Here is a 13,817-nt window from a genome sequence, read left to right on the forward strand (position 1 = left end):
AGCTGCTTAAAGCTATATTTCTAATTCCTATTCATACAGTCGTGAGAGATATTAAGAAGGTGTTCTTTAACACTGCCTGAAATATAATTTAACAAACACATTTGGTGTAATGGTTTTAAGTGTAATGATCAATTAATAGGAGTTCATCTGTTGGCCTACTGAGGAATGATTTGGTATGTTTAAATTGTCTCATCTCTCTTTTCATGTAATTATGCATGCAGTGTAATTCGATATATAATGAATTCAACATGCAAAACCGTTTCATTCTTTAAACAATTGTTTTTCAGTTAATTAAGAGCACTTTTTCCTCTAAAATATACAGGGAGGATAAGTTTATAACCCATTATGTAATAAGTAACGATGTGCAATAATAACTGCCATGCTGGTGGGAGGAATGAGGAAAAAGATTAAAAAGAGAAAGATTCTCAAAACAATGGTCGGGTGTGGTGAAATAATCCTCTCGACCTACCTGATATTTCAGGTATTTCATCAGTAATACCCAAGTAAACTTTAAACTATAAGTTGATGCCTGCAATCATACTGTATAAAGGTATTGTAACTCCTCCCCTACAACTCAGCCCCCATTTGCTGGCTACTTTCATCAGCACATAAAAGACTGAACCAGAGTACAGTATTACATACATTGCTGCGGATCATAAAGCAAAATAAATTACAATCAAAATCCAAAATCCGAACAATGGATCCCAGTCAGTTTTCCAGTCAGCCTCCAGAAGCCTACAAATCATCTGGGAAATCAGGGATGCCAGCAGCGCCACCACCAGCATACCAGCACAATCCTGCTGGATATCCTCCTTCCTTTCTGAACCAGCCGGTCCCCCAGGGCCCATACACCCAGGGGCCATATCCAGGACAGCCTGCGGTCACTGTACAGCCTGCTGTTTTTGTGACCGCCGCTCCACTGGCCAATCCAGTGCCAGATTACCTGGCCTATTCCATCTTCACCATGCTGTGCTGCTGCTTACCTCTGGGCATTGCTGCGCTGATTTACTCCATCTTTGTAAGTATATTAGTTTCATAAAATTTTGTTTAATTTCCTTAACATTTGTATAATCATTAAATATAAAGTATAAAACATGTTTGTAGAATTTAGAAGTTTGTGAATCATTCTTTCTAGATGGAAATATATTTTTATATTTTATCTTATATCTTTTTGAACAAAACAGAAAAAAAAATCTAAATGTCACCAAAATATGTTTTATGATTGGTAAAATAATTTATTTTATATATGTGGTATATTTTATTTTATCACACACACATATATAAATATGTGTGTGTGTGTGTGTGTGTGTGTGTGTGTGTGTGTGTGTGTGTGTGTGTGTTAGGTATGTGGTTAATCTATTATGTGGTTGATCTATTACCTATTACCTATTATGGGGTTAATCTATTATGTGGTTGATCTATTACCTAAATTGATATTGCTTTTTTTTTAATCCCCTACATTGATCCCATGCTGCCCAAATAATTTTAGTGAACATGTACTTAAACAATTTATGATTTTAATAACTAGAAAAAGGAGATACAGTTGACTGCTAAATAGGTGAGAGGCTTGTTAAAGCTTAAGCTGTATTTGTGGTCACACTAATATGTAGACATTATAATAAGATCTTTCCTTTAACTTCCCAAACTGAACAATTAATTTCCTGTAAATGACTGCCAGCTGTAAAGATGAAGGTGTGGCACTGGATACACCCTGAACAACAGTGTTAAGGGGGAAAAAGTATTCACATTATATAAGTTATTATTACTGTTGTACTGCAGTATAAAAAATTTCACTGAAAGAAAAAACTAAAAATTAATAAATTATAATCTTATATCAAATTATAGTCTTTCTACAGGATACAGGTCACAAATCAGAAGGCCTCTGTTCGACTAAATGAATCGTCATTATAATGATATTTTTAACAAGAAATACTAGTCAGGCCAGTAGATTGGGGACAGTGTTGGGAAGGTACTTTGGAAATGTAATATGTTACAGATTACAAGTTACCCTATTTAAAATGTAATAAATAATGTAACTATTTTGATTACTCTATTAAAGTAATGTAACAGATTTCATTTGATTACTTTTTGATCACTTTTCAATATTTTTAACAAATATTTTCAACTGTTAATCATTTTGAAACATTTAAGCCAAGCCTTAACCTTACAGTACACAACACTGATTACTGTCAGACTTTTAAGCCTTCATCACTTGAATTAAGATTATAATAATTAAATTTAAAGCACCGCCACTACAAAATCAGACTTTTTTTATTTTATTAATCTTTTAATCTTAAAAAATAAAGCTTGTGTGTGTGTGTGTGTGTGTGTGTGTGTGTATATTCAGTCCTATGGCAGCCTCAAAGCTACTGCCACACCGACCTTGGGACTGTGCAATCGATTTGATCCCAGGTGAAACCATTCCCAATGGTCGGATCTATTTGTTGTCTATCCCAGAACAAGCCGCCATGCAAGAATACATCGAAGAGGCTGTGAGACAAGGGTACATCAGACCTCTCCACCTCTGTGGCCCTGCTTAGATTAAAGAGCCCTAAATAAATCACTGTGAAATTTAGCTGTCCATTCCCTCTAGTGCCGTCCTCCCTAGAACAACTCAGAGAAGCCCGCATATTCACTAAGCTGGACCTTAGGAGTGCATATAACCTGATTAGGTTTCGAGAAGGAGACAAATGGAAAACGCAGTTAATCACCCTTGCAGGGCACGACGAATATATTGTGATGCCGCATGGCCTGGTAAACGCCCCTGCTGTGTTCCATAGTTTTATGGATGAAGTCCTCCGAGTATTCCTGAACCGATTTGTTCTCGTTTACATCGGTGATATTTTCATCTTCTCGTGGATTAGAACCGAACATCAATGCCATCTCTCCCAAGTACTCTAACGGTTCAGATCGTTTTCCCTGTTCTTGAAAGCAGAGAAGTGCTTTTTCCACCAGACCTCCATCAAATTCTTGGGTTACCACCTCTGCGAGAGAGGAGTTAGGATGGTTGGCCATAAGACCCAAGCCATCACCTCCTGGCCCAATCCTAAGTCAATCAAGGATTTACAGAGATTCCTGGGTTTTGCAAACTTTTACAGCCGGTTCATAAACCGATACAGCATGATAACAGTGCCATTAACATCGCTCCTGAAGGGGAAGCCAAAGACCCTTCACTGGACTCCAGAAGCTGAACATACTTTTCAAACACTGAAAACCGCCTTCACCACTGCTGCCCTGCTCCAGCATCCAGACCCAGAAAAGAAGTTCATTGTCGACAACAGGCGAGGGGGCCATCCTGTCGCAGTACCCAGAGAACTCGTCCAAATCCATGCCTTTTGCATTTTTCTCCCAAAAATTATCCCCCACTGAAGGAAACTACGATATTGGTAAACGGGAACTCCTAGCTGTGAAACTCACCCTGGAAGAATGGGGACAATGGTTGGAGTGAGCTTTGCATCCATTTCTCATGCTTACCAACCACAAGAACCTCCAGTACTTTAAAGAAGCTAAGAGGTGAGCCTTGCCAAGCTCGATGGGCTTTGTTCTTTACTCGGATTCACTTTCAGATATCCTACCATCCAGGGTCAAAGAACACAAGAGCAGATACCCTGTCACGTCTCCACACTCCCGAGGAAACCATAGAAGAACCAGAAACCATCCTATCAACAAAGTTATTCGTCAAACCCATCCAGTGGGACCTTGATGAACAGATCCTCAAGCTGTCACAAAACATGGCCATTCCTCCAGAGTGTCCTGCTGTTCACCCTGGCATCAGCAAAACATACTCCACCCTTCAGCAGAAATACTGGTGGCCAAAAATGCAGGCATGCGACATCAAGACGTTTGTCCAAGGGTGTACACTCTGCGCTATAACCAAGGTCCCACGCCAGTTACCCACCGGAAAGCTAATCCCATTACCCATACCCCCTGGTCCCATATTGTAGTCGACTTCCCAGTCTCCGACGGTAACATATATATTCTTGTGGCCATTGAATGATTCTTGAAGACGTACAAACTAATCCCTCTGAAAGCCCTGCCTACTGCCTTTGACAAGGTAGTTTGAACTTACTGTTTGAACACGTGTTTCGCAATTTTGGCATTCCTGAAGATATCGTGTCTGACAGAGGTCCCCAGTTCATCTCACGGGTATGGCAGTCATTCTTCGCCCTCCTCAGTGTAACAATAAGCTTAACTTCCAGTTACCACCCGCAGACAAATAGTCAAACAGAATGAAAAATTCAGCACATCAGCAGCTTCTTCAGGATGTTCCACCACACCAACCAAAAAAGGTGTTAGGTAATGTCAGGGACCAGTCAAACCCGGACCCATCCATCCCACACTGACCACGCTTCCCTGAGTACTAATCACCTGCTCACCATTAGCAATCTCATCACAGCGCACTATAAAGCACTCATCACAACGATGTCAAGCCTCCAACAGGAACAGACCATAGACAGTTGTCTCGGGATCGTCTAGTGCACCGCGGATTCAAAGACGTAATGTATACGCACCTTTTGAAACAATAACCTTTGTGTCCTTGTACTAATGCCCCCAGGATTCCTGAATATTCGTCTGTTACCTGAGTTCCAACGATCTCCAGAGTCTCCTGTGCAGGGCTGTCGCTAGAGGGGTGAAAGGTGGTGACGATTATAGGGGCCTATGGCTGAAGAGGGGCCACCAACGATCTTAACAGAAAAAGATGTGAAGGAACCCAATTCAGCACCGGCGCGTGGTGTTCTATGTGCACAGGGCACATTCAGAGAGACGCGTCTCAAAGCCATTGAACACTGAATTTGCCTCTTCTTGCTTTGTATCGACAAATACATACAAAATGATTTCAAAATAGCTGTCTTGGAAAGTATGTTCGAAAACAATTTTGGTTATGTCTTAAGTGAAAGTTAACAGTGCAGAAAAAATCGGATGTGTATTATTATAATGGATGCATTGTCTCTTAAAGTGACCACACCTAATTTTAATTTTAAAGTTAATCCAAGAAAATGAAAGGCAGAAAATCACTTACTGCTCTTGAATTAATTACTTTGTAGCTTTAACAATAATTAATCCACAGTCAAACTTAAAATTATTCAGACACAAGATATAATTTTTTGACATTTTTTATTTGTGGGTGCAGAGCAATATTCATTTATGTAACCTACAACAAAATAAAGCAAACTACTAACAGTTGTCTAAAGTTTTGTTTGATTGTAATCCAATACACACCTTTTTCTTCAAAGCTTTCTGGCATTATCAAGATACATTTGTTCTAACAGTTTAACTATAAGTTCTTGTTCTATTTTTTTACCATGTTTCTAAACTATAGCAAATAAACTATGATAATGTGAGAAATGTTAAAGGTATTTGAATACATTTTGGTCTGACTGTATAATTTATTTTACACTGAAGCCTATGTAGTGCTATTTTACATTTGATTATTCCGTTTCTGTACTTACACTTAAAGTACACATACAAACTTAAACAAGCTTAAACATGGTGTAAATAGTGCAAATAAATAAATAGAATGAACATGCAAATTAAACAATTTCAAAAAGGGCCCACTGGTAGAACCTGCACCGGGGCCCCGTGAACCCCAGCTACGACCCTGCTCCTGTGTTTCATCCAAGCTCACTTGATAACTTCCGCGTCTGAAAGAGAAAAGTATTAACGAACTGTGACTGTGTTGCATTGACATATCTGCAAAGGATGTACTCACCTGTTTTCAGCCTCGCACTGAGGGATTTGCACCAAACCCGCACCTGAAACCACCGATTACTTACCTCGTACTTGTTATTCTGTAAATAAACACTGTGGTTGGATTCACTTACCTCTGCCTCTTGTTACTATCCTGACACACAGAGTACATTTTACACGTAAATACACATATTTTAGTCTTTGTACTTTGGCTTACATCATATATTTTACAATTGTTTTCACAGACTCGAGATGCCAACAACTCAGGACAGCGAGAATTAGCAGAGAAGAACTCCAAAACTGCACGCACCCTGAATCATGTCGCCCTTGGTATTGGCCTCGTTGTCATTGTAGTGATCATCATCAGCCAGATTGTGATTCGGACTGCTAGATAAAAACTGACATGGTTATATGCAGATTACAAACTGATTTGATTTTCTGTATTTTGAATGTCACTAGTTCAGTTTATCATTACTCTAATATGCATTGAGGCTAATTGTTGTATGTTTGAAATGAAAGCTCCTGTGCTAAGACATTTTGCTTATGTTACATATTTTCTGTGTAGCTGTGCTAATTATATATATACAACTTAGCATATGTGTGTATTTAGGTACATATGTACATAAATCTGACTATCTTTTTGTTGTTGTTATTTACCACCACATTTATCATGCAGGAAGTGATGTCTCTGGCAGTTAATCCGAGAGGATTATAGAACCCACATATTGAGTATCTTTAAACAAACACCCAAACAATTTAACAATGTGAGGATAAATTATTAAACAAATAAGTGACAATATGATTTGAGTTATTACCCACAGTACCTGCCACATTTTAAGAAATGAATGTCATCAGAAAAGCACAACAACCAAAAATAACCCACTACAGAGACAGTTTCCAATGATCAACCAGCTTAAACAGAAATGAATGTGTTGTCAAATAATCAAATCAGAAGGCACAAACAAACATTTATCTTTTTAAATCAGAGATGATGTTCTTTTAAAACACAGGTAAAGTTATAGACATGGACTACTGAGATGAGGAAACTAGTTAGTATTTATGATTGCTTGAATTCATTTCTTTTTTTTCAGAATAAAACATCAATTTTCTACATTTCTACAGTAATACCATATTGAAATACATGACACGAAAAACGAAAAAAAAAAAAACACGAAATACTTAAAAAATATATTTGGTGTAGATTAAGTTTGCTATTTTGTGAAATGTGGCTCAGCTTTTGTAAATAAAAACTGTAGCTTTTTTTTACTAACACAGATACTGTTATATTAAAACAACAATTAAACCATCCACGTTTTAATAAAATCCATAAAAGTAATCACTTTCCTCAGATTTAAGGATTCATAATGAATACGCATAGCTCACAGCTGCCAACTAGGTGCTGAAGAACTGCAAATAAACAGCTTTCGTTTTAGAGCTTTGCTGCAGCCATCATCTTCTCAAGGTGCAAACATGAGATAAACCGCTTTTGTCATGTTACAATTTGCACTAATCATGCGAAACTGCACATATTTAATCGAGACCCTTTATTTTTCCCTTATTTCCAGGAAGTGCACTAAAACATCAGTCAGTAAGGTTTTAGAACTTTTAAATGAAAACCTTTTTTATGGTCACTATTGTGACAGGCGGGATTATTAACATTTAGTTTTCTTCTGAAGTAAAGGAAACCGCGATTGTGAACCCGCAAGGAACGCACATTGTAGGCTACGTTGAAAACAGGGGTAAAGTTCTTGGCACTCAGGGGCGTCATGCACTCATTATTTTTGAGGCATTTTTGCAACATGTATATTTTAATTTTTTTCCATTTTATTCGAAACATCCCCAAAACGCATTAACTAGGCTATAGTCTACCATGAAATATCTTGATTCTTGATTATGTTGATCTATAGTGGGCGGTGCTCGAAGTAATAATATAATCTATTAAATATGCATTAAAACCTGTTTACTAACATTTTTAATGGCTGAGTTCATATTTAAGGTAAATTTAACATTGCTAATCATAACACTTTTATGGTACAGAAAGTGAGCAAAGAACATTGACAATTTTACATTATCAAACATCACTGACGGTCTAGTTCAAGCACACTCGAAAACTCCCATTAAAATCACTGACGCTGTTTACACAATTAAAGTAATAGGTATATCTTACAGATTGGTAAACACTTTTGCACTTTGTTGTTTCTGACGAGAGAATTCGCCAGAAAGAGGTATTCAGTCAGCGAGCCAGTGAAGAAAACACTGCATTACAGCGATGACTCATCTGAACAGCTCTGATTGGTCATTGCATCATGAGCATCGTGTGTAATTGGTTAATGCGCAGTTCAGTACGTCTGTATCTGGCTCAGCGCCAGCCAGCGAACGCATATTTGATTTTTAACAGAAGGTGATATGACGCACTGAACGCTCTAATTATGCAGGTGTTATTGTATTAAATGTAGAAAATATTAATCGGCTATTTATTTATTAATTTATTGTCTTTTGGAAGCTGCATTAAAAATATTATTGTCTCAAAAATCTGAGGTGGCACGCCACGCCCCCTCACGTTGAATAGGGATGACGCCTCTGTTCACTCCTCCCCTACAAATTGCATTTGCTGACTCGCTTCATCAGCACAGACAAGCCTGAGTCAGACAAAAGGAATATATCTCAGCAGATCACAAGGCAACGGATATTTCAATCAGAATCCAATAATCTGAAGAATGTATCCCAGCCATTCTTTCAATCAGCCTCCAGGGGCCTTGAATTCATCTGAGAAATCAGCAATGTTATATTCTTTTTCACCACCACCACCATACCAGGCCAATCCTGCTGGATATCCTCCCTCTTTTCCAAGCCAGCCGGTCCCCCAAGGCCCCTACGCCCAGGGGCCGCATCCAGGACAACCCGTGGTTGCTGCTCAGCCTGCAGTATTTGTGACAACCACTCCAATGGCTAGTCTAGTGCCAGATTACTTGGGTTACTCTATTTTCACCATGCTGTGCTGCTGTTTTCCTCTGGGCATTGCTGCACTTGTTTTCTCCTTCTCTGTAAGTATTAGTCCATGTGCTTTACTTTTGTTTAATTTCTTTATTTAGATGACAAATTGCTTCTAAATTGCTTGTTTTGTCAGAACAATTGTTGGGTTGATTATTATGTTTTCAAAGGTTTTCTGTTTTGAGCCTGAATAATTAATTGATCATTATCCTTTCATTGTTCTGCACTGTGGTTTGGAGAATGAGTTGATGAATAATATATATATATATATATATATATATATATATATATATATATATATATATATATATATATATATATATAAATATAAATTATGTAAATAGAAAAAAAACTTCTTACATGATTATAGTAAACAGTGTATTTTTTTAAAACAGTATTAATTTATTTAACATGACATAGCACTTTAAACTATTTCATAACTAAGATACGGGTGATTGCCAAGAAGGCTATGTAAGCCTGTTAAATAGTTTGTAATAGTATTGTCTTTGTGGTTAAAATGATATGTAAATAAGACAAGCTCTGACATGTAACTGCCATGTTCCATAGATAAAGTGCGTGTACAAGTGGGTGGGTTCTTCTGTCTTTCTGTTTCCAGTAAATGACGGTCAGTTGGGAATAGGTGTGGCACTGGAGACCCCCTCAACAGATCTTTAAGAAAATATATAATACCTATATATTTTTTTGTTTTAGTTATTTTGACTGCTTTAGAGCTGAATATATCATTTCAATTATAAAAATAAATAAAGATAAACAAGGAAACTATCTTTATTTTTAAATTGCTAGCAAATTTAACTGCATGTTTTCAAGTAGGCTAAAGGCAACACATTGAAATTTGAAGGCGGTAAGACTGTGATTCTTCTTTAAAAATGGTGTAAAGGGGAAGTTCACTCAAAACCTAAAATTAACCCATGCACTCACCCTCAATCCATCCTGTATATATATATATATATATATATATATATATATATATATATATATATATATATATATATATATATATATATATATATCCTGGCACTTCTAAGCTTAATTATAGCAGTGAATGGTGGTCGAGATTTTGAAGCCCAAAAAGTGTATCAATCCAACAAATCTTGGGGGTTAATAAATGTCTGAAGTGGTGGAATGGTGTAAGAAAAATGTAGAACTTTATAAACCATATTTCACTTCACTTTTCAACTTTATAACAATTTCAGATTAACTGGCAAATACACTGTAAAAAGGGAATTGTGAAAGTTATAAATAAAACAAAGAATTATATTTTTTTATCAGAAAATAAGACTTCCTACTTAAATTTGACTCTTTGAATTGAACTTGATTTTTTTTTTTTTTTTTACAGTGTCTAAAATGTGTTGAGTTTTTAAGTTAATCTGAAGAGCTTGATTAATTAGTTTAGGTGCATTAGCTGTTTGCTGTCTCTGTTTACACTCTGTCAATACAATAATGCAGCCTGAACTGGTCAAACTGATAGAAACGAACAGCCAGAATACAAAGCAAACAACTTAGAATGATGATCCGTGAACAAAATTGTTTTATTTAAGCACTCAGATCAGTAAAATGAAAGGTTTTCTGCAACCTTCTGAATTTAATGACCCATGATCTGACAAGAATATTAACCATAATAATAGTAATTGGCATTAATACTAATAAATAAAATATGAAATGTTTAAAAATGTATGACATGTTGGTGTACCTAGGTTTAAATATATAGATACAAACATGTTGTGTTGTGTTGTTTGCTTGTTGGTACAGCATACATTTACCATCAAATAAACAGTACTTAATACAACCTAAAAATCTTCCATCAAATAAAAACAAAGCATTAAATGTTACTAAGAAACCCATCCACAGAATGGAGTTTGCCCCCTCTTTTGAGAACTCCCCCATCTGCCATTGGCTCAAAGCAACTCAGAGAACAGAAGTGGCTGACACTGTGTTTCACAATTGCTTTTACAGACTCGAAATGCCAACTTCGCAGGACAGCGAGCATTAGCAGAGAAGAATTCTAATACGGCGCTCAACCTGAATCATGCAGCCCTCGGTATTGGCGTCGTTTTCATTGTACTGTATATTATTTTAAAAACTGTGTTGTGAGTTGATAAATGCTAATAAATACAGATTTGATTCTATGCATTGTAAATCCTGTTTGCTCAATGTCAGTATAGCCTGTTTATGACATATGCCATAAGGCTGATTATTGTATGTTTAGACTTTTTTTGCTTATCTTGTATGCAGCTGTGCTAATTTGAGCTTTTTATTACATACATTTTTATTATCTAAGTACATGTATTGACATAAAATACATTCACTCCCTATATCTTTCAAATGACTGTATATGAATTATTTTCTTACTCAATCACAGCCACTATCAAAACTCTTCATGTACACTTTTTTTTTTTAAGTATTGTTAAACTTATGTTTAAAACCCTGAATAAACAAATACATAAATGTCTGATTAGCAATTTGATGCATTTCCACAGTAATACAAAATAAAATACTTTCAAAAGATCTATGTGTTAGTCAATTTTATTTCCATCAATACACAATACACAGCCCTTTTTACACATACAGTCTTTACTGGTAAATTTTGTATTTTTAAAAATAATATATATTTGCAAAAATTCCAGTAAATTCGTACTGGTGATGCACTTCCTGTAAATTATCGGTAAGTCAATGTGCTCTGTGTGAACCCAGACATGTTTGCATAAGACCTCTATTCTGCGCTATTCATAACATTCTGATGCAGTTTCAGATTGGAAAGTAAGCAAGCTGAAACAACCAAATACAAAAACTAATGAGGAATGGTTATATAAGTGATGAACCAAAAAATATCCGTGCCAAATTTTACAGTAATTTTTCTACTTCTAAATTATCCCAACAACATATGAATGATTTCTTTAAATCTTTATCTAATATAAACCAGCTGAGTGACTTAGATAAATATTTTTGTAACGCCTCTATCACACTGAAGGAAATAGAGGCAATTAACTCTTTAAAAGCCAACAAATTCCCCAAAACAGATGGACTCAGCTCAGAATTTGACATGCTTTTTAGTCGTAGTATATAGCACCATTCTTGTTAAAGGTTTATGAAGAAAGTATAGAAAAAAATAGCTCTAGCCACCTTATGTCAAGGATTAATAACACTTCTCCCCAAATTAAATAAAGATCCCTTCTCTTTGAGTCCAATTGAATTCGAATTACATTATTAAATAATGATTATAAAATAATAGCTTAAGTTCTAGCAAAAAGATTGAAAAATGTTTTTCACTCCATACTTGACAAAACACAACCAGGATTTATGCAGAACAGGCACATACTACATATGTTAGATTGTTCAGATTAAATAGACCGTTACTCATTCAATAGACGGCTTCATTTTCTTTTTAGATTATTACAAAGCTTTTGACACATTGGAACACAAATTTTTATTTTATGGCTCTACAAAAAATGGCTTTGGTGATGCCTTTTCACATGATGCTCCAAATGCTATACATAAAATAAACAGCTCTATCAAATTAAGTAGAAACTTCACCTTATTTTTTAAACGAGGAGTTCAACAAAGATGTCCAGTATTCCCTTACCTGTTCCTAATTGCAAAACAGTTCCTTAGCGCACATATCAAAAATTGTCAAGAGTATCACAATTGGCATCACTAAAATAAAAATTAGTCAATTAATGGACGATACAGCTTTATTCTTCAATGATTCATTACAAATTCCATTGGCTTTGGGTATTCTTCTGTCTTTTTCTGTAGCTTTGGGATTACATTTAAACTTTAATAAATGCAAATTGCTACCAATTAAAAATTGCTCTCTTAGAAAGCAATTTAAGAAATTTAAATCGCATCATATGACCCCTTCAGTGAGCGAGGTCTTTTGTTCAGGTACTCAGAATTTCCTTCCAAACACAAAATACCAATAACCCCAAAATAATTTGCTACAGTTTTAGGAGCTATCCCCTCTGGTTTATGTATGCTTTATAAAAACTGTAATTACTCCCCAGTATCTACTGCATCCTTTCCTAAACCTTGTGATCCTCCTGTTGGTCGGAAGCCAAAAATGATAAAATACTATCTTTTTTTCTTAAGAATCTGGGGCAAGCTAAAGTTCAAACCGGTGAGGAACGTTTTGCTACAGTTTCCAGTTTAAACAACATGTTTCCTGAAAATGGTGTGCCACAGGGTTTGAGATACGTTTTCTCTTGTTTGGTGGGTTTGTCAAAAATGTCAGCCCAATCAGCAGCAACATGTATATAAAGCATGCTGTAAAGAGACTGCTAGCACAGAGAAATCAACATCAAAATAAATCCACAAGAGCAAGTAGATTGTTTGCACATGTTTAATTACATTAAAAGCAAAATAACTGCATTAATAGGAGCACAAAAATAGATCTGAAACATCCATCTAAATGTTATTTAGTAATTGCAATGTTTTCTTGTCCATATCCTTTTCTTAGAAAGGTGCGCTAAACAATAATGTAGCACAAAAATACTATACGTATTTATATATTTTGTTCAGGATCTGTTTTGGTTTAGTTTTCTGTGATTCCCTTTCTCCTGCCTTGTTTGTTTCTATGGTTTTTGATTAATTTGCTTATTCATCATTATTTAGTTAACTCCCTCCACCTGTATTCCATTTTTCAGATGCCTTACTTAAAGTCTTCTTTCTGTTCAGTATTTTGTTGGTTATTAGTTCATGATAGATGTTGCATGTGTGGAATACAATATTAAATACTTTCATTGTGGATTATCCTGGTCTTCTTTGTTTTCCTGAGAGGCTGTAACAATTGTATTGTGGAGTGACACTTTCATAAGCTTTTCTATACTATAGAGTATATAATGGTAGATATTATAGCACAACAACAGTAATCAGTAATAATGATAAGCATAATACTCACAATAAAAAATTATGAGGTCAAATACAGTAGCCTAGATCATAAGCAAAGGGACTTATTTTATAACCATTATTTTATGTTATTTATTTACCAAAGAAAACGTTGACAAGGTGTGTTGAAAATATTTGCTTGTGCAATGGGAGAATGATTTAATTTCAGACATGTATTAAGTGATCTGGTCGTTTTTGTGCATTCTGAATGTGAAATTAACTGGAGGTTAAAAGTT

The 13,817-nt window shown here is 35.6% G+C and overlaps 2 protein-coding genes across 2 annotated transcripts; both read left to right on the forward strand.

Annotated features, from left to right (window-relative positions):
• Window positions 1-627: 627 nt before the first annotated feature.
• LOC113116799 (tumor suppressor candidate 5 homolog) lies at window positions 628-6,221 on the forward strand. Its single transcript, XM_026285121.1, has 2 exons — window positions 628-1,018; window positions 5,934-6,221. Exons 1-2 carry the CDS (start codon window positions 698-700, stop codon window positions 6,081-6,083), a joined length of 471 nt encoding a protein of 156 aa, XP_026140906.1. The 5' UTR covers window positions 628-697; the 3' UTR covers window positions 6,084-6,221.
• Window positions 6,222-8,289: 2,068 nt separating this feature from the next.
• LOC113115748 (tumor suppressor candidate 5 homolog) lies at window positions 8,290-11,087 on the forward strand. The gene is made up of 2 exons (XM_026283327.1): window positions 8,290-8,732; window positions 10,654-11,087. The coding sequence occupies exons 1-2, from the start codon at window positions 8,406-8,408 to the stop codon at window positions 10,789-10,791; spliced, it is 465 nt and encodes a 154-aa protein (XP_026139112.1). The 5' UTR covers window positions 8,290-8,405; the 3' UTR covers window positions 10,792-11,087.
• The last annotated feature ends 2,730 nt before the right edge of the window (window positions 11,088-13,817 follow it).

This window comes from Carassius auratus, chromosome 16 (assembly GCF_003368295.1).
Source record: "Carassius auratus strain Wakin chromosome 16, ASM336829v1, whole genome shotgun sequence".
NCBI classification, from domain to species: domain Eukaryota; kingdom Metazoa; phylum Chordata; class Actinopteri; order Cypriniformes; family Cyprinidae; genus Carassius; species Carassius auratus.

Coding starts and splice junctions, on each gene's coding strand:
- LOC113115748 (XM_026283327.1), top strand. CDS start 8,406: ATGTATCCCAGCCATTCTTTCAATCAGCCTCCAGGGGCCTTGAATTCA. Junction 8,733..10,653: donor CACTTGTTTTCTCCTTCTCT/GTAAGTATTAGT, acceptor TTGCTTTTACAG/ACTCGAAATGCCAACTTCGC.
- LOC113116799 (XM_026285121.1), top strand. CDS start 698: ATGGATCCCAGTCAGTTTTCCAGTCAGCCTCCAGAAGCCTACAAATCA. Junction 1,019..5,933: donor CGCTGATTTACTCCATCTTT/GTAAGTATATTA, acceptor TTGTTTTCACAG/ACTCGAGATGCCAACAACTC.